Below are 21,244 nucleotides of genomic sequence, written 5' to 3' on the forward strand. Positions count from 1 at the left end.
CACGCGGAGTCATGGGGCGTTCAGGTTCGCAATCGCTGTATCGGATTTGTTTGGAGTGCTTTCTATTTAATTATTTGTAAATGTTTCACAAAAAAGAAGGGTTCAATATCGGTTTATAAATGTGCATAATGATATCACTATTATTTTTTAGCCATAGTTAGCCGCAAAAGCATAAAAAATAGAATGAATTCAATATAAGCTTTCAATACCTCTTGGTTCTTTTTTTCTTTGTCGTCTAAGTTGTTCTTCCGGTGTCAATGGTCAACTCGCTCAGAGATAGCAAGGATCCCAGAAATTCGACCGAAAGCTACCTGATAAAACTCTGAGAACATGGTTTGTATGTTTTAATACGAGGCTTATAGAACAGGCATTTGCATACTTCTGTTTTGTAGTGTTATTCTTTTTTTTTAATCGCCTTTGGTAACGATGGTAGCACTTTGCTAGCGATAGTTCACACGAATGTGGGGCATTGTTAGTTAACTAATCGACGGTAGATTTTTTACTCCCAAAAGTCCTTTTTTTATATCATAAAAGAAAACTGTTTCCTGGACTAGACAGGGTTTTATTTCCTACTATAAAATAAAATAAGTTATACGTCCCACTGATGGAATTTGAAAAAAAAATACCATTTCTGACTCGTGATTTCACACAGTTGTAATAGATTAATTCGTCTGAACCAGGTTAATGTGAGCAAGGCATTAAAATGACTGGTTGATTCAGGCTGTAACAATATGCATCTGCTTTTTCAGTCTCACACCATCCTGCTTGTGCAGCCCACAAAGAGGCCAGAGGGACGGACGTATGCTGATTATGAATCGGTCAACGAGTGTATGGAGGGTAAGCCTAAGGTGGTTTTCTGCATTGGACCCTTTGAAGAAGTCTGGGGTGACATGAATGAGCATTTAAAAAAAAAAATGTACTAGGTATCAATGCATTTCAAATACGTTTTTCAGGCGCTTGAATAAAAGACTGTGCAGTCCCATCTGGGACTATTAAGATATTACGAAATGTCCCCGAATGAGACCTCAGCAGTTAATAGTTTTCCTTACAGCTTGGAAACGTGGCTTTGGCTGTGACTGATTTTTCCATTGATGTGTTTATTATTACTTTATTAATGCCCGAGGGTAAATAGTTTTTTTTTAACAGTTCGACTTTACTTTAAAAGGTTTGTAGAATCTCACAGGGGTTAGTGGTCAGCCTCAAGGTGGATGAAGTCGGATGTGATTGCCTGTGACTTTCAGGACGGGGGGGGGGGGGGGGGGGGTATTTTGACAAATGGAGTTATTCCCATTGGGTGCCATCCAAAACTGGCCGTGTTGGCGGCTGGTTCTGTGTCGTATCGTGTAGTAGTTAACTTCACAGCACCCTCTGATGCCTCCATTACTTTGTATCTCGTTAAAGAGAGTGGCCCTGCATTTTTGTGCAAAAGTCCTGTGGACAAGATATCCCCTGTTGCCAAGTCAACAAAGGGGAGATCGGTGGAACACAGTTTGATGTGGCGAGCTGAACCCTGTACGCTACAACACTATTACCAGAGTTTTTCAATATCTTCACAGAGACCTGAGTTTTCAGGAGCTAAGAACTCTCTTTGCATGTGGATACCCGGCAGAAAACGCGTGGCAAAATGTTTTTGTCAAAGTATGTGTGCTCGTGCTGTACAAAATGACCGCATGGACATAGACCACAGCCAACAGGTTAATGTCAGAGCGTCTGAAACACTTCTAATGGAACCCAGAGTGGCTGTCGCCTCCATGTGTCAGTGAATATTAATGGGGACCGTTAGCTTTTTCGTGAATGAATGTGTTGACAATGATTTTTTTTTTTAATCAGAATAATGCCCAGTTGGTTCATGCGCCCACAAATTCCTTAGTCGGTAACGAAAGGTGTTTCAACAATAACTTGCACTGCATCTTGCTGCTGGATGTGTCGTTTAACAGCAAGGAATCTAATGAGCTGTATTTCTATCCCCCGCACAGGTGTGTGTAAGATGTACGAGGAGCATTTAAAGAGAATGAACCCCAACAGCCCATCGATAACGTACGACATCAGCCAGCTATTTGACTTCATCGACGACCTGGCTGACCTCAGCTGTTTGGTGTAAGTTTGACCCAAAAAGCAAGAAAAATCTCACACTGCTGGTTATAGGTTGTACAAGCTCGCACACGTCTTGGAAACTTATTGCAGTCGGATGTACTGGAAAATAAATACTTCCTGCTCAGGTGCATGAAATCCTGTCCCTGTCGTTGTGTTTCCACACACGGTTAAAAAGAGCTGCAGTGCTGCTCCATTTAATCAGACCGCTGTCCTCGTCCCAACGTACAAGCACGAGAGTCGACCGATTACCAAAACGACCAAAAAAATGAGTCTTACAGCAGTTTGGTGACACGTCGAGCGGTGAATTGGGCGGATTTACATCCATACTACGAGATTCAACCCGTCTCTTGTGGTTTTAGCTGTGGTTAAGAGCTCCTTCTTCTTCTTCTTCTTCTGTGTACCGGCGCCTTCTGTTACCTCTCAGTAAAAAGACCGGACGGGAACTATGGAGCATGCACTGAAGGACCTGGCCAGTCTGAGCTTCATTAACTTATACATTCAGAAGCAATTAGACATCTGGGCCGTATCAGGGTGCCCGTGTCCACCTTTTGGAAAAATCCAATTGAGTGTGCACTTCTATGGCTGTTCTAAGGCAGAGAATCCATAAAACACAACAAGAAGATCTAGTTTTAGGCCCAGTTCAGACCTTCTGCCAACATGCATCTTGGTGATGTGATCATAAGTGGACAGAGCTGAACACAGGTGTGAACACACAGAGGACCCGTTCAGATCCAGGTTCTTGTTGCTTTCTTATAACGGTGTGAATGCAAACGTGGGCTTTTTTCATTACATAACACGGAACAGTTCTGAGGCGACACAGACGCATACCTTCACTATGTGTGTCCGTTACATTGAATGGATTTAGCAGAGGCTTTTATTCAGCGTGCACAGAGATTTTATGCAGTGAGAACATTTGCTACGGGCTCTTAGAACCAGAACCAGTCTAATGATCGACTGGGATCGATCATAAGGACTGAGAGCAACAGAGCACAACTCCGCTCAGCAGATTTTAAAAAAAGAAGATGAATCCATATATCCATACTCGCTTTTCTTCTGGTTTCATGAAAAAAAAAAAAGAAGCAGCATCTAGATTGGAGGATGCAGCATTCCTTCCTGGACAGAGTCCTAAAATGACAGTTTCCTTTGGACCAATGCTATGTTTCTGTGTGTGGCTCCATCCTGCAACCCCTCTGATGTCCAGATGGGAACTTTTCCCTTTAAATGAGTCATTTTTGGGACTCTCTCATGAAAAGCGGTGACGGTGTATTCTCGTGTTCAGCAATACGAACATAAAATGTAAATTGTGTGTGACTGTTTTAACATTTTGAGCTGACCTGTCTCTTTTAGTCCTGGGGGTCGCCTTTTCTCTGGCCCCTCCACTAACATTTAGTGTCAAAGCGCACATAACTGCTTCTCAAAAAAGTGGTTTCAATAGTACGTAGCAGAGTTCCTAAGGAGTGTGTAAGCAAAGGGGGGGTGTGGGGGGGGGGGGGGGGGGGGGGGGGGGGGGATCTGTTCCAGGCAATAAAGTTGATTATTGTGAGCATATTCTTTTGCATTTGTCACCCTTTTCTTTAAAGACTAGCTCAGAGAGGAAATTGCTGAAAGTTTAAAAGCTTCTTATTATTCTGGACTCTGACCAGTTTGGCTTGTTGGCACAGATGTGCCACGGTGAAGATTGTTTGCTTGCAGCTTTTCTCTTGCATGGCAGAAACGGACGAATATAAACCGCCATATTTACACCTTTGTTTTTACTATTTCATCACGCCGTTCAAATAAAAGGCGGAACCAGTTTTATAGTCCAGTGAGTGCAGACGAGCTCTAGCTCTGCAGAGATGTAGAACTATCCAGCAATCCAAGGTGCCTGAAGCCCGGGCAGTTTACCGGAAAGAGGGTTTACCTGGTTTCAAATGAGAAGTTCATGCTATTGTGTATACAAGCAACCGCTCTGTTTAAGTGGCGGCCGCAGTGCTTCTTCCTCTCTCTGTAACTAACTTCTTACCTCAAGAAGAAGAAGAAAAAAAAGAGTTTGATTTGAATGTTTTTTCAAGAAAGAGTAGCATCTTCTTGAACAACGAGCGAGGTCAAACTGAAAAGGGATTAACAGCGTTTTTCGTGCTGGCTCAGGTATCGCGCCGACACACAGACATACCAGCCGTACAACAAGGACTGGATCAAAGAGAAGATCTACGTGCTGCTCCGCCGCCAGGCCCAGCAGGCGGCCAAGTGACGCTCCTGAGGAGGCGGAGGGCTTCCAGTCGTGTGCAACTAGTTCAAGAAGTTTTTGATGTTGTTCTTTTCACCTGGGGAGTTGGATTTTGTATTTTAATGTTTGATGTATTAATAAAGATTCTCATTGAATACAGTTTTTTGAATTGGTTCACTGTTTTTCTCTTTTTTTCGTCACCTGTTTTCTGTTCCATCCTCCCATTATTTTGTCTTTTTAACCAACATCTTTCACCTTCATTGTCTTTTCTACGGTCCTTCCTCGTAGTTTGGGGCTCTTCTTAGATTTGCTGGTGTTTAGTTTTCCTCGCTCTTTTTATACAAGGCTACATTTTTTCCTGCTCCTTTTTTCTTTCTTTTGTATTTGTCTGTTCTACTCGTCTTTACCCCGCTGCTGCCTGTGGGGAGGGGCTTCTTTTGACAATAATTTGCCTTCAACAGGGTAGTTTAACCATTATTTGGTCAAAAATACTATTGCGGACTAGGAGTGTGTCTCTTCTCCTCTTGTGGGATCATGTTTACATCTTGTTGGACTGGAACTAAAAGATCAATAATATTCTAAAATATGAAAGTTCTATTGATGTCTTTTGTGTTTTCATTAAACAGATGTACAGTATATTCCTGTTCTTTTACTTGCCTTTTTCTCGTGCTCTGCCAGTTTGGTGATGATTTTCTACAATTCCCCTCTCCCACTGTTATGTTCAGATGTGCAAAAGTGTGTACATTTTCATGTACTTTTCCCTCCCTTTCTACCTATTACCCATCATCGTTTCTCTTGGTCTAGCGAATGACTGATTTTCTTACTCCCCTTTTTGGCACAGTAACAAACGGCCGAAGCACCTGTCGAAATATTGATTTTTTGTTTTGTTTGTTTGTTTCTTTCATTTATTTATTTATTTTACTGCCTGAATGCATTTACAATTGCACAAACTACGTGAATGCAAATAGGAAATCAATGAAACACGAGAAGAGGAAAAAACCCAAACATCTGTAAGGGGGATGAAGGAGTTCCGCGCCGGATCGCGGGGACGTTGGAAGCGTCTGCCGCCGCCTGATGGAGCGCGGGAGGCGGCCTCGCTCCTCCCGCAGTCGCGCTGTTGACGCTGGGTCGTCGTCTGCTCCGGAGTATTTTTCTTTTCTACCTTTGTGTTGTGATCGCAGCCTGTTTCTCACACCCACTCCGCTGCCCCCCGCCCCCTCACTCCCTCCCTCCCCACATCCATCCCACCCTACCCTACCCCATCCACCCCCACCACCACCACCCCCTCTACTCCTTTTAGCATCTGAAAAGACCACTGAGTGAGAATCGATGGCGCAGAGGCCCGCTTGACAGGACAATAAACCACAAAGAAGGGGTGAGTTTTTTTCCCCCATCACTTGGTTGTTGTTGGGTTTTTTGGGGGTTTTTTTTCACCCAAAATTGCGGAATTACTCTCAATGGCACAACGACACGCGGGGAACCGCTGTGGGCTGGCTGCGTGGAAATGATATTTAACACGGGGCATCTTTTGTTACCACGATATGACATCCAGCAGGCGTCAGCTGCCGTGGTCCCACTGAGGGGGGGGGGGGGAAGAAATATTTCAATAAAGAAGTCAGGGACAGAAATAGCAGAAGGAGCACCCAGCGGCTCGGCATCCTGCATCGCTCGGTAGATCAATTTAACATGAGCACACATTCACCTTACGTAACCTGTAAAATGCATCACAGCATCCTGGAGCCGCGATCGCCAGAGAATAGCGCGCACTTGCCGCTTGTAGGGTGTTGATGAGGGTCGGCTGCCTGGATTTCATTGGGCGATGCGGTACCTTGAGGGGTGTTAATGCGGTTGTCTCGTTGTAAACAAAAAAATGTCAGCGGAGTCGGAGAGGGAGGTTTGTCTTTGGGTTTTTCTCCCCTGAAAGTCCTCCCCGGGAAATTGAGATATGTTAGAACTGGCCGTGCTGAGCTTTTGCATGTTTTTTTTTTTTTTTTTTTTTTTGCAGCCATGAGGAGAGGACAAGTCACATCCGAGGCGCGGGGGGAGCCGTCTATTTACAGCTGAGGCGTTCTGATCTGTCTGTGCAGAGCCATAACAATAGCTTCCATTTTCCTCAGCAGCCTCGGGCATAATCGATGGTAAAAGAAAAAAAAGAAAGAATAATAACAATAAAAATATGACGCTATTGTTGGTATAGATTGGTTCCAGTGTTCCACAGCTGTGTGGAACAGCGTCTCCCCAGCGCTGCCCACAGCTGAGAAGAGGCTGATGAATCATATATTGATCTTATGATTCAGCCCTCAGATGAGAATGTGTTTTGGCTGGTGGTAACCTGAAGTGACCTGACGGCATGTGCTCGTGTGTTTGTGCCCCCTTGGCATCCATGCAGCCTCTCTGTCGGCTTCACACACAGCGCGAGGCGCAGATATGCCCCAGCAGAGGAGGGTCTCGTCTCCGTCCCGCCGCCACGGCCTGGCATCCACCCGCCTCCAGACGCTGAAGCCCGGCTACGACTTCCCATGAGGCCACCACCAGAACTCAACTCGACCGCTCTGTATGGGGCCTCTCATATATGAAGTACGTTCAACGTTACAGTCTTTGCACATCTGGACACTTAAAGTGCACATGTTTTTTGTTGTTATTCAGGGGATGATGGACAGTTGTTTCATCATTTTCACTGTGAAATGGTCCAATGATTGTCATCCTGGAATGTAGAAATATTCTAGTAATCACCCGACATTTGTTTTCCCAGAATATTTGAGTATTTTATTCAATCAGGAACAAACAAACCCCCCCTTTTTTAAAAACCTTTTTGGTGGGTATGTTTTTTCTTAACTGATTCTTTCATTTTTTAACATTTCTCATATTTGAATTTGAATTTTATTGCATTCTGTCCTGCACACTCCGTTAAAGGCGCCTCACAGGGTAATAAAACATGACACAGCTTGCAATCTGTGACACATCCGGGCCGCAGTTTATCTGGCTGCTAAATGAGGGCGGACGACTTTTCTTGAGTCTTTTTAAGAGGTCTCAATACATCTGCAGCCTGGAAGCCTAACGAAGAGTAGGCTGTAAACTCCTCAAGGGCCCCACTAATCAGAACTGAGGAGGTGTTTGAGAGAGGTGAGAGGTGAAGCGTTTTTCAAGGAATTCAAGCAAGTCCAATCGGCTGGTTGATAAGTAGTGCAATAAAAGGACAAGTCAATTGCTCGAGGATATAGTAAATGCAGATAATAAATGTTAAAGGTGTTGTAAATCAGCCGTCAGTATAAATCTTAGTCTGAGAATGCTCAGGTGATATGAAGAAGATGCACCGTGGAGAGGCCTTTACAAGCTTTGAACAAGAACCGTTTCCAGAAAAGTTTTTTTTTCTAAAATGCGTCCAGAACCTAAATCTGTTACTCGATTTGTTACTCGTACCATTATTTGACAGACACGAGCACAAAGGAAATTGAGATTTCAGCTGCTACACAGCCATGGGTTCTAATAGGCCAGTCAGACACACTGGGGTGTCTATGAAGCCACATGCAGGATGAAGTCTGACGCTGTGCTTCCGAATGAATCAGTTACCTCCCAGGAAATTCCAAAATATACGACTCTGCATCAATGTTTTCGTCTGGTTTTCTGAATGGCAGGCTCTTCTGCCAGCAGAACACGGGTCCACTCTCTTTCTGTTCATTGAACTCAGCAGCATTTATTCAGTACAGTTGATATCTGGCTTCCTCCGTGTGCAATACAGTTTCAGGTTGCATTCCTGGATGCAGTGGTTTGCCAAGGCACTCCTGAGACCGTGTGGCTATATTCATCATGGTGGCGTGACGCTTTCTCTTACAGTGCCCCCCTCCGGGGTCAAAGGTGGTTTCTGGCCTCGACACACAGAGACTTCCCCCAGTCTCCCTGAATCTTTTCACAAAACGATGTGCTGTAGAGGCCGATAGACCAAAGTTCTTTGCAATTTTGCATTGGTCATTCATTTATTTATTTATTTCAACTGATCAGTGAATGATTGCAATGACCCATCCTTTCTTGAAAAAGGGGCCTTTGGGGCGAATGCCCCTTTTATACCCAATCCTGACACCCTCACAAGTCACCAATTGATCAGCCGATTGTAGAATTTTCCAGAACACCGTCACTTGTATAAACGTTTCTGTCTTTATTTACCTCTTTACCAACATTTTTGGAGTTCGTAGCAGGCATAAAATTCTAAATTTGTTTCCATTTTCTTCATCCAAAGAAGTTCCCACCTCTGTTCGATAAAGGTTCAAACAGATGAACAAATAACAGATTTAAGTTTTGGTTACATCGTAGAAAACTTCCCAACATTCCAGGAAATAGGGTTTGCATAACAAGAACTGAATCTTAGACTCAAAAAGAAAATGGTCAGTCAGTAAGGAAGGTGATGAAAAACTTTCAGCTTTTAAAGTAAGATCTGTGTTTGGTTTAAGCCGCAAGAAATCAAAGTGGGGATTCGTAAAAGTCTGACCTGCTTGTAACAGACTGGGAAAGAAAGATTTGGGAGATAACTGTTAGATTTCCAGCGCAGGTCACCATATGAGTGCGTGCTTTTTCTCAAGAGCAGCTTCCTCTTTAAAGACAATGCTCAGGTGTTGTGCTTGGTGGTTTTACTCATCCCAAACAGCCGGGAGAAACCACAAACTACCAACTCATGAAATCCCAGCCACGCGAATGCTGGTGTTTGATTTCCTACAGAAACGTATTTCTCACAAGGAAAACAAGCTGAAACAAAGTGAAACCTGCAAACGGTGACTAAATATTTGACCCATTTGATCAAATAAAATGATAATATTCAAAATGAGTAATCTGACAAATTCACTGTTTAGTTTCAAAGTAGTCAGTCAGTTTCTTTTATTTAGCAGCAGATTTAGCTGCTTGGCCTGGTGTGGTGCCGGTCATAAGCAGCACCTGAAATCCAGGTTATGTGTCTGCGAGAAACGGATTTATGACAGTTGTATACTGGTAGGTGGCAGGGAGCAGGGAGCAGCCTGACAGCTGTAGACTGGTAGGTGGCAGGGAGCCGCCTGACAGCTGTAGAGCACTATGTGGCAGGGAGCAGCCTGACAGTTGTAGACTGGTAGGTGGCAGGGAGCAGCCTGACAGCTGTAGACCAGTAGGTGGCAGGGAGCAGCCTGACAGCTGTAGACCAGTAGGTGGCAGGGAGCAGCCTGAAAGCTGTAGACCGGTAGGTGGCAGGGAGCAGCCTGACAGTTGTAGACCGATAGGTGGCAGGGAGCAGCCTGACAGTTGTAGACCGGTAGGTGGCAGGGAGCAGCCTGAAAGCTGTAGACCGGTAGGTGGCAGGGAGCAGCCTGACAGCTGTAGACCGGTAGGTGGCAGGGAGCAGCCTGACAGCTGTAGACCGGTAGGTGGCAGGGAGCAGCCTGACAGCTGTAGACCGGTAGGTGGCAGGGAGCAGCCTGACAGCTGTAGACTGGTAGGTGGCAGGGAGCAGCCTGACAGCTGTAGACCGGTAGGTGGCAGGGAGCAGCCTGACAGTTGTAGACCGGTAGGTGGCAGGGAGCAGCCTGACAGACCGGTAGGTGGCAGGGAGCAGCCTGACAGCTGTAGACTGGTAGGTGGCAGGGAGCAGCCTGACAGCTGTAGACTGGTAGGTGGCAGGGAGCATCCTGACAGTTGTAGACCGGTAGGTGGCAGGGAGCAGCCTGACAGCTGTAGACTGGTAGGTGGCAGGGAGCAGCCTGACAGTTGTAGACCGGTAGGTGGCAGGGAGCAGCCTGACAGCTGTAGACTGGTAGGTGGCAGGGAGCAGCCTGACAGCTGTAGACTGGTAGGTGGCAGGGAGCAGCCTGACAGCTGTAGACTGGTAGGTGGCAGGGAGCAGCCTGACAGTTGTAAAGACCAAGTGCAGCTTTACTTTTGGTCAAACATCTTTTATCCTCCTATCCAAACTGACCACAGATTTGTCCTCTTCCTCTCAGCTGACATGGAGGATGAAGATGGGACTTGTCTACTTGATGTTTTGTGGTGAGTCTGGGATTCTTAGGGGCGTACAGCTGGGGTCCGCATTGGCACCTGAAATGTTGTTGCACCAGATCCTCACGAGGATTTACCAGATTTTTGCTTATTCTTCTTCCCAGTGATCCCCAAGCCCTGAATGACTTCCTTCACGGGACCAATGAGGTAACAAGAGTCCTACAGAGAGAAGCACTTAGTGCGAATGATGACTTTGAGATGGAAAGATTTCTTGGCACGCAGTCTTGAGAAATGCGTTGAGGACGGCTGACAGTGTGAAAGAGAGCCCGTAATGTAATACTGTGTGCATTTTTCACCACAATCAAAGCCGAAGCAAAAATCAACTGATTTTTATCCCACCAGCTGCAGACTGAAGACCTGCTCATTAACTCCTCCTCTGGGGAGCCCTCCCTCTTCACAGATGCCCCGGTGAGTGTCTGGATCCACTGCCAGCAGCGTCACAACAGCCAGCCTTTACCCTCAAGAGAACCATGTTTTTCTCTCCTTCTGTGCCTGAAACGGCTTCCTGTTAACTCTCACTAATCACACAATTCTCCCCTATTATTTTTCCCTCCGGCCTCCTCTCTCTGTTGTCTGTAACTCTATTTTTCTCTCCCGCTGTTTCCTCCTCCAGAGTCCCGTCTCTCTGCTGGGAGACGGCGGGGATTCCCCGAACACGCCTCCACCAGGCTGTGTGGATCTGTCCTTCCTTGAGGAGGCCCTCCTGTCATCTCCAGAGGCTGGAGAGGACCCACCAGCTGTGCAGGTGGGGCCACCTGTGGAGGCTGGATGTGAGGCGAAGAAGGGAGACGTGGAGGAGGCGGAGGAGGCGGAGGTGGCGTGTGATATCCTTCAGCAGAGCCTGCAGGAGGCTGAAATCACTGAGCAGACTATGGCTCTGGAAGCTGGTCTCGTGCAACCGGGGGACAGTCTGTCCCTGTACTCACCCGTCCATCTCCTCTCTCCACCCACTGTGCCGTTCATACCTAAGTCTGTGACTTTGCCCATCACCTCGGCTCTGCCCAGAGACACCCAAGCAGCGGTGGAGCCTCCCCAGCCCTCCCTAATGGCTGTAGGACCAGGTTGCCCTTCTCTAAAGCCTACTGCCCCCCCTCAGCTGATGGGCCTACTGCCTGGAAATGTGTTTCCTGCTCCGTCTCCAGACAATTCCTTCTCCTTGAGTCCTGCACAGGGCTCCAGTATGATCATCCACAAGGCTGTGCCCAGTGTCACCAGTCGGCCCCTTATCACCCCAACGCTGAGAGCTGCAGCAGCACCAGCACCGGGCATCATGCTGCAGCGTGGCCCCCTCCCGATCCAACCCAAGCTTCCCATCAGCATCCAGCCGAGACTGGTTCAAATTAGCCCCAAGCCTTCAGGGCAGAAACCCACTCCTGGTCTTACATTTGTCCCTGGGGCTGCCTCGCCAAATATTCTGCTGTCCCAAGCTCCAGGCCAAAAGACTGTAGCTCCACAGCCGCAGCCAACACAGCAGCTCCCCAAACCCGTCAGCCTGCAGCTGGTCAACCAGGGCGGCTCCTTTGTGCTCCAGCCTCAGGGACTCTTCCAAGGCCAAAACCAGTTCCTTCTTCCGGGCCAGTGTCCTGTTACAATCTCCCAGCCTGCCAGAGCAGCTCAACCTCTGCTGACCCCCAGCCACCAGGGCCCATCCGTTCACAGTGTGACTCCCTCCGCTGGGCAGCTTGTAGACGGCTCGCAGATCTTAACTGTTCCCCAAAGACAGCTGAATTTCAGCCCAGTCTTCACCCCTACAGGGCAGCTAGCTCTCCGCCAGGCCACTGTGCTTTCAGGACCTTTGCAGCTACAGTCAGCCCCTGCTACCGTCTTCCAGATGCCAGCACAACTGGCTGGAGCTTATACTCCAGGGGGGCAGGGGCAGCGAGCTACCCTTGTCCACAGTCCTGCCCTCGGAAACCACATAACGTTGATCAACAGTTCAGGGGTGCTGCCTCCAGATCTCACTTCCATCTCTATCGTTAACGGCCCCTCGGTTGTTCAGGGGCTGCCGTTTGCTGCCCAGGCCCCGGCTCCTCAGACAGTGAGCGAAGGACAGCTGAGCCTCCCGCAGGCGTCTGTGGTGCTGCTGCCTGAGAGGGCTGTTCCAGAAGAGAGGGGCAGCTCCGAGGACACCTTCCAGCAGCTGCAACAGGTCAGATGGGTTTCAGTACTATTTCTTTATAGATAACTTATCTGCATTCATTTTTTTGTCTTTCATTTTAATTGAACTTTTTTTGCAGTCATATCATTATATTCACAACTGGAGGGTAGAATGCTGTTTTCTGATTTAAAACACACTTTACACCTGGAGTTTTAGTCAGATGGTAAGTCATCATGTGACTTTGTCTTATTTACATATGTGATAAAGTTTTACGCCTGTAAATGTACAGTTATGTGAAAAGAAAGTGAATCCTTTTTCATTTTATGTAACAGCAATGTAATTCGATAAAGAGTTTGAACTGATGGAAATATTTTGGCTCAGCCCATTGAGGTTTGCAGCATTGGTTTCTGCACAGCTCTCTGAAGGTCCCACCACAGCATCTCAGTCAGGCTGAGGTCTGAACTCTAACTGGACCACTGCAACACTTGATTCCTTTTTTTTAGTTTTGGCCATTCTGTTTGCGATTGTTGTCCTGCAGCCGTCGCTGTCAGAGAAGATGATGTCATATTTGACTCTTTGACTTTGGTATCCAGAGGAGTTGATGGTGGACTCAATGACTGCAAAGTCTGAGCTCCCGCTCATTTTTCTTGTTTTTTTCTTTAAGTTTCCCTGAGCGTTGCACAGTCTGACTTCTGGATGAACTTGCTGTGACGTCCACTCCTGAGAAGATTGACATGAATGTTTTCTACTTGTAAATAGTCTTTCTCTCTGTAGAATGATGGACTCCAAATGGTTTGGAAATGGCCTGATAGACCTTCCCAGATTGATGGGCAGCAACAGCTGCTTCTCCTTGGCATTGTGTTAACACACATCTGAATGCTCCAGACCATCAAGCTGCCAGAACCTCTGCTTTATAGAGGCGCTCACACCTGCTGATGATCAGTTTATCGAGTGCATTTTATTAGGAGCCCTTGGCAGTTACTTACTGTCACAGCTATGGAAGCAGTAAGGGTGGCCTTGGTTTTGAAACGCACTTTTTCAGCATTTTAATCAGAGTTTTTTGTTCAGTAAATAATGAGGATGTGATACGTTGTGTAATGCTGCTCATATGAGGCTGTATTGATGTGATTTTCAGACCTGCTAAGGACCGGATAGTCTCTCATTTATGCCTGGATGCATACCTTATGATTGAAAAAGGGGAAACTTTCCTTTTCACATGACTGCATGTTGTTTACACCTGGTTTGGCTGGTGTAATTCACCATTGTTTTGGACTTCGAAATGGTGCTGCTTGTGTCAGTATTCAGTTTGTATAGTATATGTATTGATATTCACTGTGATGGACAACACAAGCAAGTTTCAAGATTGTCCTTTTTTAAGGCGGTTTTATCTGACTGCGATGTGTCCCCCCGCAGTCCTTTGGACGCGTCGTCCAGCATGTCTCTGTGCAGCCCACCTCTGCGGGGCTGCAGTCCCCACCTCCTCCTGCGGTTACGGTACTGCAGCCTTCTCCCGAGCCACCTCTCGTCCCCGACCCGGCGGCAGAGATGCCCAAACTTTTGATGCCCCCGGCAGACCTCAGCCAAGTGGTGGAAGAGGTGACGCAAACGATGAATCAGGACCAGGCCTTTATGCAGCATCTGCAACAGGTCAGAACTTCAGCGATACTCTGCAGAGTTTTGGCCCTTTGAGAGAGAGAGGTGTTTGCAGAAGGATTTATAGAAAAACTGTTGTAAAGTACAGAGAAGATGAAATACAGCAGTGCAGTAACAGTAATACTTTACTGTTACTGCACTCCCCTGAAATCAGTAAATAAAAGTCAGGAAAGAAGAGTTTTTAGTCAGAAATGAGTTCCACCATTCAACCTGTCAGATCTACGTAACTGCAACTGTTTCATTTTTCTTCGCCCACAGCAAGCACTTAGTTCTCCCGTCCCATCTGAATTATTGGTTGGAGCGCTGCCGGTGGTGCCGATGGAGCCGCTCCCCTCGCCAGCGTCCAGTGACAGAGGGACCCGGGTGGTCTGCGGTCAGGACACTCGCATGATGTCAGAGCAGTGTGGTGAAGTTTCCCCGCTTCACTCGGACCCCGAGGACACGTCCCTGCTCTGCCCCCCGACTCACATTCAGGACACTGAGAGACCAGCTTCAGCAGCTTTCTCCCCTCCAGCCGGGCCTCAGATTTCTCTGCTCGGACCTGAGAGTTCAGGCCCACAGTCCTCAGCTGCCCCGTCCCACATCGAGCCCCAAGTCAATTACCAAGTCCCTCAGCTCCAGGCCTCCCAGGCTTTATTTCCCCAGAACCAGGTGCAGATTCAGTCTTTTGTTTCCCAACCTCCATCCCAGGCCCAGACCTCAGTTTCTCAGACCCAGGTCCGGGCCCAGCTGTGTGTTTCCCAGCCTCAGTCCTCCAGCCACAGCTCCGTCCACAGCTGCCCGTCCCCTCTGCGTGTCAGCGTCCCGGTGCCTCAGCAGCAGCCTGCTCCCACAGCTGCATCTGTTATCCTCTCCAAAGGAGGAGACCACACTGCTGTCCAACAGCACACACACAACAGTGAGTTCCAACCACTGGCTGATTAAAACAAAAAATCATTGTTTCATGGTTCTAACTGTTATCCCGCTTTCCTTCCTCATTGTTATCATTTGTCTTTCGTTTCCAAATCAATCGTCCTCATTGTTACTGCCACCACGTCTGTTATTTCATCACCTACATCAGAGCCCACAGCTGCCTCGGCCATGGAGAGTAAAGAACCTACTCTCGATGTCCATCTACCCTCTCCTTCAGCCCAGGAGGCCCACGTTCACGGGCCCCCAGCCCCTGCGGAGCGTATCTCCATCCAGACAAGCCAGCAGGCCGACATCAAGGTGAGATAGTAGTTTATTCAGAAAAAATACAATGTCAATGAGCGTAATTAGCTCAACTTATGTTATAACATTTTAGTTTATCACAAGCTTCAGTCTTTAGGAGGCACTGAGGTGATTAACTGAGAAATGCAGCAAACTCATAATTAAAATGCACCCCTGCCTCCGTCCTTTGAACTCATACAAAATGCTGTGTGTCGGCCAGCTGGCAGGTCCTGTGGAGCTGCAGAGAGAGGAGAGGCTCACACCAGCAATGCGCAGGCACAGGTGAGACTAACACCCTGCTCTGTGGTGCTGGAAGGATGCAAACCGCTCACATCTGAGTGTGATTTCTGATGAATGTCAATGACAACAAGAAATGTGCATGTGTCCACCTTTCCCTCCTTTTCTTTTCCTGTTTATTCATGTTATCAATTAATTTTCAAATCAATTAGAAAATGTGCTAACTTGGCTTGTAAAGCCTTTGGTTGCCTATCTTTTTTCATTCTTCTCCAACCAAAAGAAAAACTATGTAAGCTGAGGATTGTACAGCCTAAAACTGTCAGTGGAGGTTACAAAGATGCAGAGGCTAGCTGCTGAATGGGCCCCCAAACAGGTCCGACCTGGTACCCCCAGCATGATGACTGCTGTCATACTGACCCGTTGATGCTAACAGAGGTGTCCCTGGGTTCCTCAGATTCCAGGAGCAGCTTTGTTTGGACCACAGAGCGGTGCAGAGCCCGTTCACGGGCCCGGCGTTCGCCACGCTGAAGGACGCAGTCAGACGCCTGCTGCCGTACCACACGAGTGCCGGTCAAGTGCCCACTCAAGATGATTTCGCTTTAGGTTTGGATGATTTATAAATGTCAGATAATTCTCCGTTCCAAAAGTCCGCTGATACAGCTGCAGCCGTATCTGCATGTACTCTGTCACCTCCGCGCTGCGCTGCATTCGTAGTTAATCTGAATGTGAGATGACCTTTTCCACAGTGGACCAGGAGTTTGACACCGTGTCCGGTTTCCTGCTGAAACGCACCAAGGACATGGTCAATAAATACAGGCAGCTATTGGTCAGAGAAACCCAGGTGAGATGCAGCACACTGCTCACCTTCACGCCACCTGTTCTCTTCAGCTTTCATCTCCAGCAGTATCACCCTCAAATCAAATGAATGCATGCAAAGTTCCAAACGCTGTTATCGCCAACAAGGATCCTTAAAGCTGTGAGTGGGTTGAAAATGTATGCTTCCTAAGTGGATATCTGCAGTAAATCAGATAAATGTAAGTTCAAGTGAGGAGAAAGAGCTCAGACTCACTGAAACCCTTCCCGGGTCTATTCCGTGTGTCTGATGGGATGTTTCCACAGCAGGAGAGTCCGTCAGCAGAAATGGTGATGCTGGAGCGGCTCTTCCTCCAGGCTGAGCGCTACGCTTTGGCGGAAGACAGACGGCGAGCTCGCAGAGACCCAGGTAACTGTTCTTTCTGGAGTGCTTGTTACTGTCATCCCACAGAGGCTCTGTGCGCACGCTCGCAGCGGAATGCCGTTTCGTAGAACTGTGCAGAAATCTATAAGCTAAACCTGCTGCTGCTGCACCTGCTGCTGCTGCTGCACCTGCTGCTGCTGCACCTGCTGCACCTGCTGCTACACCTGCTGCTGCACCTGCTGCTGCTGCACCTGCTGCTGCTGCACCTGCTGCTACACCTGCTGCTGCACCTGCTGCTACACCTGCTGCTACACCTGCTGCTACACCTGCTGCTGCACCTGCTGCTGCTGCACCACCTGCTGCTGCTGCACCTGCTGCTGCTGCACCTGCTGCTGCTACACCTGGTGCTGGTGCTGGTGCTGCTGCTGCTGCTGCACCTGGTGCTGCTGCACCTGCTGCACCTGCTGCACCTGCTGCTGCTGCTGCTGCTGCACCTGGTGCTGCTGCACCTGCTGCTGCACCTGGTGCTGGTGCACCTGGTGCTGCTGCACCTGCACCTGCTGCTGCTGCTGCTGCTGCTGCTGCTGCACCTGCTGCTACACCTGCTGCTGCACCTGCTGCTGCACCTGCTGCACCTGCTGCTGCACCTGCTGCTGACAAAAACTGACTCTCCAGTTCATTTTATATTCATTAATTAACTCACAGTGGCGTCGCCGTCTACATTTGGATAAACTGTAATGTGTTAAAATGAGCTTTTTTCATTCATTGATAATTAGTTTGTTAATGAGAATTTCACATATTAAGTGTTTTACAAGCCATGTTAGCTCTCACTTTTACTGTGTTTACATTTCCCAGAAACCTTTATGGCAGCCTTGGCTACATCAGCGTCTTCCCCACAAGGTTCCCACTCCTCTGGCCCCTCCCACCCGTGCTCCTCCGGCAGCCCGTCTTCTCCACCAGCTTGGACCCGCCTGTCTGAGCGGCCCCCCGGACTCAAGACGTACCGCTCCAGCTCACGGGGGGCTCTCAGACTCACCATCAAGCAGGAGTCCGGCTCACGAAAGGTGATCCACAACTCAGCCTGCGACTCAGGAGTCAAGAGGGACCACACAGGGCAGCTGACCAATGGCAGCGAAGCCGTGCACGAACGCCCCCCTCAGGCATCCAACGGAGCCCCCCAGTGTCCCACAGATGAGGAGATGTCCAATGGAGCTCTGTCCGGTGACACTGCTGAGCAGCTTCCACCTCCACCCAGTTCCAAAGCCCCAAACCCTCCTTCTATGCCAGAGCCGCAGAATGTTTCCGCAGAGTTGCCTCCCCGAGACGTCAGCGCTCCCAAACTGAAATGTTACAGGTTGGACGCGTCGCCTCGGCCAGAGCAGCGGCCCAACCCGCCGCCTCCGCCGCTCCAAGAAGACAACATGCTCAGCGAACATTTACAGAGTGCCATCGACAGCATACTGGAGCTCCAGCGCCTGCAGGGCCCCTCTGCGGCTCCCACCAGGGTCGCCTCGGGCCCTTCGCTGGACCAGGCTGTCACCAGCATCCTGGAGGGACACCTGTGAGGTAATCTGCCCCAGTAGGCATCTGTGTGCGGTGGGATCAAGGGAACTAGTCTTCTAATCTGTTCCCAAAGGGGTTTCGGATTTTTCTTGAACTGATTGTTTGAAAGCAAAAGGAGGAGGAAAAAAAATGAAGAGGCACTATAAAGAGATGCATAGCAGACAACAGCACTATCTATAGTCCGATAGATGTTAGATACTTCATTTTTGATGTATGTTTGTGGAAAAAAAATCTATTTGAATAGGAGCTATATTGTTTCAGTGGTAGTGAAGTCATTCAGAGGTTTACGACACTGGTGTAACCTTCATCAGCATATAGTATATAAGTAATAGTGAGGCTTATGAAAACGTGGAGTAGACTGAGATTATTCAATAGTTTTTTATAAGATTTCTTTGAAGATTGTGATTTTTTTCTTTTCTTTTTTCCGTTTTTGCATAGTGCCAAGCTTCCAGGGTATTTATTTTGATAATCCGTGCCAATTGTGTTTTGCATTTAAGAAAGGCAGCGAATGTTCGAGGCGCGCGCGCCCTCGTGCGTGTGTGTTTTTGTGCGATCCTGGAGAGCGTGTGTGTGGAAACACTGGATCCTGCGACGGGACGGTACACGGAAAAAAATCCCGCGCGCTCCGTCATCTCTCCGCTTAATGAATGAAACTCCAAAGAATTTGTGACTCGCTCCATCCTGAATACACCAGCAAACGTCCACGTTGCGTCTCCTCCCACAAGCCGGAGTCAAAAGAAAAGACAGACACGCGCTTAGTTTAAAGGTTTGGACCCGTGCTGGAGTCAAACTGTGAAATAGTTTTCTGTTTGGTGTCCAGAGACAGAACAAATAGTTCCCATACTGTGTGTATTAACATGCATTAAGCAATAATAAGTTGGGGTTGTTGGAGCAGGGGTGGTGCTGAGGAGGGGTGGAGGGGGCTTTTTTTTTTTGCTTCTCACTGTCACTGGATGAACACAAAGAAGGTTTTTCAGGAATGATAGATGTTTCATTTGTCATCAGAGCCTGTGTCGTTTAGAATTTTTTTTTTTTTTTTCACTAACATGCTTCAAGGGCTTGAGGGTGACTTATTGACGTCGATGAGCATGAAAAATGTCCAGTTTTAGAAAGAAAAACGCCAAAAAGAGCGTGAGCCTCTGCATCGTCAAACAGCCTTTGACCAAAAACTCGAGGAATCATCCGGTTTTTATCCGTTGAGCCACCGGTTTGTAGCTTGCTGTGCGAAACATGTCTTTGTGTTGTGGGGCAGCATATTCTTTTTTATTTATTTATTTTTTGCAGCATTTTACGTTCACGTGACAATCTTATCGGTCTTTCTGATAATGTGTGAATTCCGTCCTTGTGAAAATATCAGAGAGTTGCATCAGTTCTTCGACTCCTTGTGAAACGAGCGCAAAATGTTCCTTCGTTGATGAGTTTTTACCTTTGGAGGTGGGATTGTAAAAGCCACAAAATATCTTTAATGTTCGTAATATGGATTGAAAATGTGCTTCGAAATTCAGCTTTTGGAGGATTGGCGATATGGAGTCGCTTTTGTGCCTTTATTGTGCAATTTTAAAGTTTAGATAGAGAAAAGAGTTGCTAAGTGAAATCTGGGGTTAAAATCCAAAAGTTTGATTTGTGGAATTCGAAAGCTCTGCTTGTCAGTCAGACCTGAGCACAACCTCTGAAATATAACACTGTTGCCATTTCTAAGCATTTAGGCATACCTGCACGTTGATTTTCTGTCATTTCCACAGTGATGTGTTTGCATCCTTCCTTTAAGATTCAGCCGAACATGCGGATTTCCATCTAAATGACATTTAAATCCAATTAAACATTTGATCGAAGTGTCTCTCAAATCTAATTAGTCGTTGCAAACTTGTCTGACAGCAATATTAAGGCACAAAACTAACTCCATGATAGTAGGAGTTTTCTTTAAGTGGAGGTTGTGGAAGTACTTCTAAGCAGTCATTGCCTTTCCTGCAGTGGATGGATGGAAAGTGCTCTCAGTTTGGAGAATCAGGAAGGAATTCAGACAGCTATAAATTTGTTTAAAAAAAAAAAATACTGATAAAATCAAGAGACAAAATCTGAAATCTTTGCAAAAGTAATACTCACAAGTAAGTCTAACTTCCCTCCTGCTGGACCGCGTTGAGCTCTAATGATGTGGAGCGAGGCGCGCGCTCTTCAGTTGAGGAAGCGGTGACAGTAAATGGCTATCTGATACAAAAGTGGCATTGTGGAAAAGAAAGAAATTTTCATTAGAAATTCCCAAACTGTTATGAAGCGTTTTCAGTGTGGAGAAAATGGAGAAAACCTTTGGTACCGCTTGGAGTAGCTGTTAGCTTAGCCTTTCCTGCAGACTGAGAGCCCTCTGACTGATATCTGCTGGAGCTCAGACACAAACTCACAACTTTACCAGAAGAGGGGGGGGGGGGGGGGGCTTGACTAGTAAACTGGAAAAGGTGTAGTAAATGCCTTATTGTCAATACAATGTATCTTTTTTAAGGAATTACTAATTATAAAGTGTTTCTTTTAATGACTGTAACATCTGGTGTTTTGAAAAAGAAGAATAGACATCCAGAGATTTGGGGCTAAATTCATTTTTTGAATTACATTGTCTTCTTTTTTTTATATTTATATATATATATATATATATATATATATATATATATAAATGTAAAAGTTGTCTTTTGTCAAAATGAACAAAAGGAGTCTTAATATGCAGTAATTTAGTGTGGAAACTCTGTATAGCGCTGATGGACACACACACACACACACACACACAGATCTATAAAGGAGCACATTTTGGAGCCTTTTGGGAAATTCGATGAGAACCTCATAGGTGTATGCCAACTGTGAAGATACAGCTTGCAAAGTGCCCTTCTGCGTTTGCATTTCCCACACAAAGCTACGTTAAACCGGGCGGCGGGCTGAGGATTTATTCACCAAAATTAATTACTTTGACAAAACTGTCAAAAAATAACTTGATCAAATCTTACACAACATCCAAACAAACTGACTGGAT

At 47.0% G+C, this 21,244-nt stretch overlaps 2 protein-coding genes across 3 annotated transcripts; both read left to right on the forward strand.

Annotated features, from left to right (window-relative positions):
* The first annotated feature begins 244 nt into the window (after window positions 1–244).
* On the forward strand, window positions 245–4,455 carry LOC142365953 (enhancer of rudimentary homolog). The gene is made up of 4 exons (XM_075447705.1): window positions 245–333; window positions 750–837; window positions 1,977–2,097; window positions 4,222–4,455. The coding sequence occupies exons 1-4, from the start codon at window positions 331–333 to the stop codon at window positions 4,322–4,324; spliced, it is 315 nt and encodes a 104-aa protein (XP_075303820.1). The 5' UTR covers window positions 245–330; the 3' UTR covers window positions 4,325–4,455.
* Window positions 4,456–5,590: 1,135 nt separating this feature from the next.
* Window positions 5,591–19,122, forward strand: LOC142366730 (BRD4-interacting chromatin-remodeling complex-associated protein). 2 transcript variants are annotated; one of them, XM_075448675.1, is made up of 14 exons: window positions 5,591–5,675; window positions 6,690–6,877; window positions 10,258–10,303; window positions 10,417–10,459; window positions 10,655–10,720; window positions 10,926–12,461; window positions 13,824–14,057; window positions 14,322–14,961; window positions 15,124–15,272; window positions 15,475–15,536; window positions 15,946–16,094; window positions 16,238–16,332; window positions 16,611–16,713; window positions 17,524–19,122. In XM_075448675.1, exons 3-14 carry the CDS (start codon window positions 10,263–10,265, stop codon window positions 18,231–18,233), a joined length of 3,828 nt encoding a protein of 1,275 aa, XP_075304790.1. In that variant the 5' UTR covers window positions 5,591–5,675; window positions 6,690–6,877; window positions 10,258–10,262; the 3' UTR covers window positions 18,234–19,122. The 2 variants fall into 2 exon arrangements, with proteins under 2 accessions (XP_075304790.1, XP_075304791.1); XM_075448676.1 differs by lacking the exon at window positions 5,591–5,675 and adding an exon at window positions 6,059–6,438.
* The last annotated feature ends 2,122 nt before the right edge of the window (window positions 19,123–21,244 follow it).

The sequence above is a fragment of the Odontesthes bonariensis genome, chromosome 17 (assembly GCF_027942865.1).
Source record: "Odontesthes bonariensis isolate fOdoBon6 chromosome 17, fOdoBon6.hap1, whole genome shotgun sequence".
NCBI lineage: Eukaryota > Metazoa > Chordata > Actinopteri > Atheriniformes > Atherinopsidae > Odontesthes > Odontesthes bonariensis.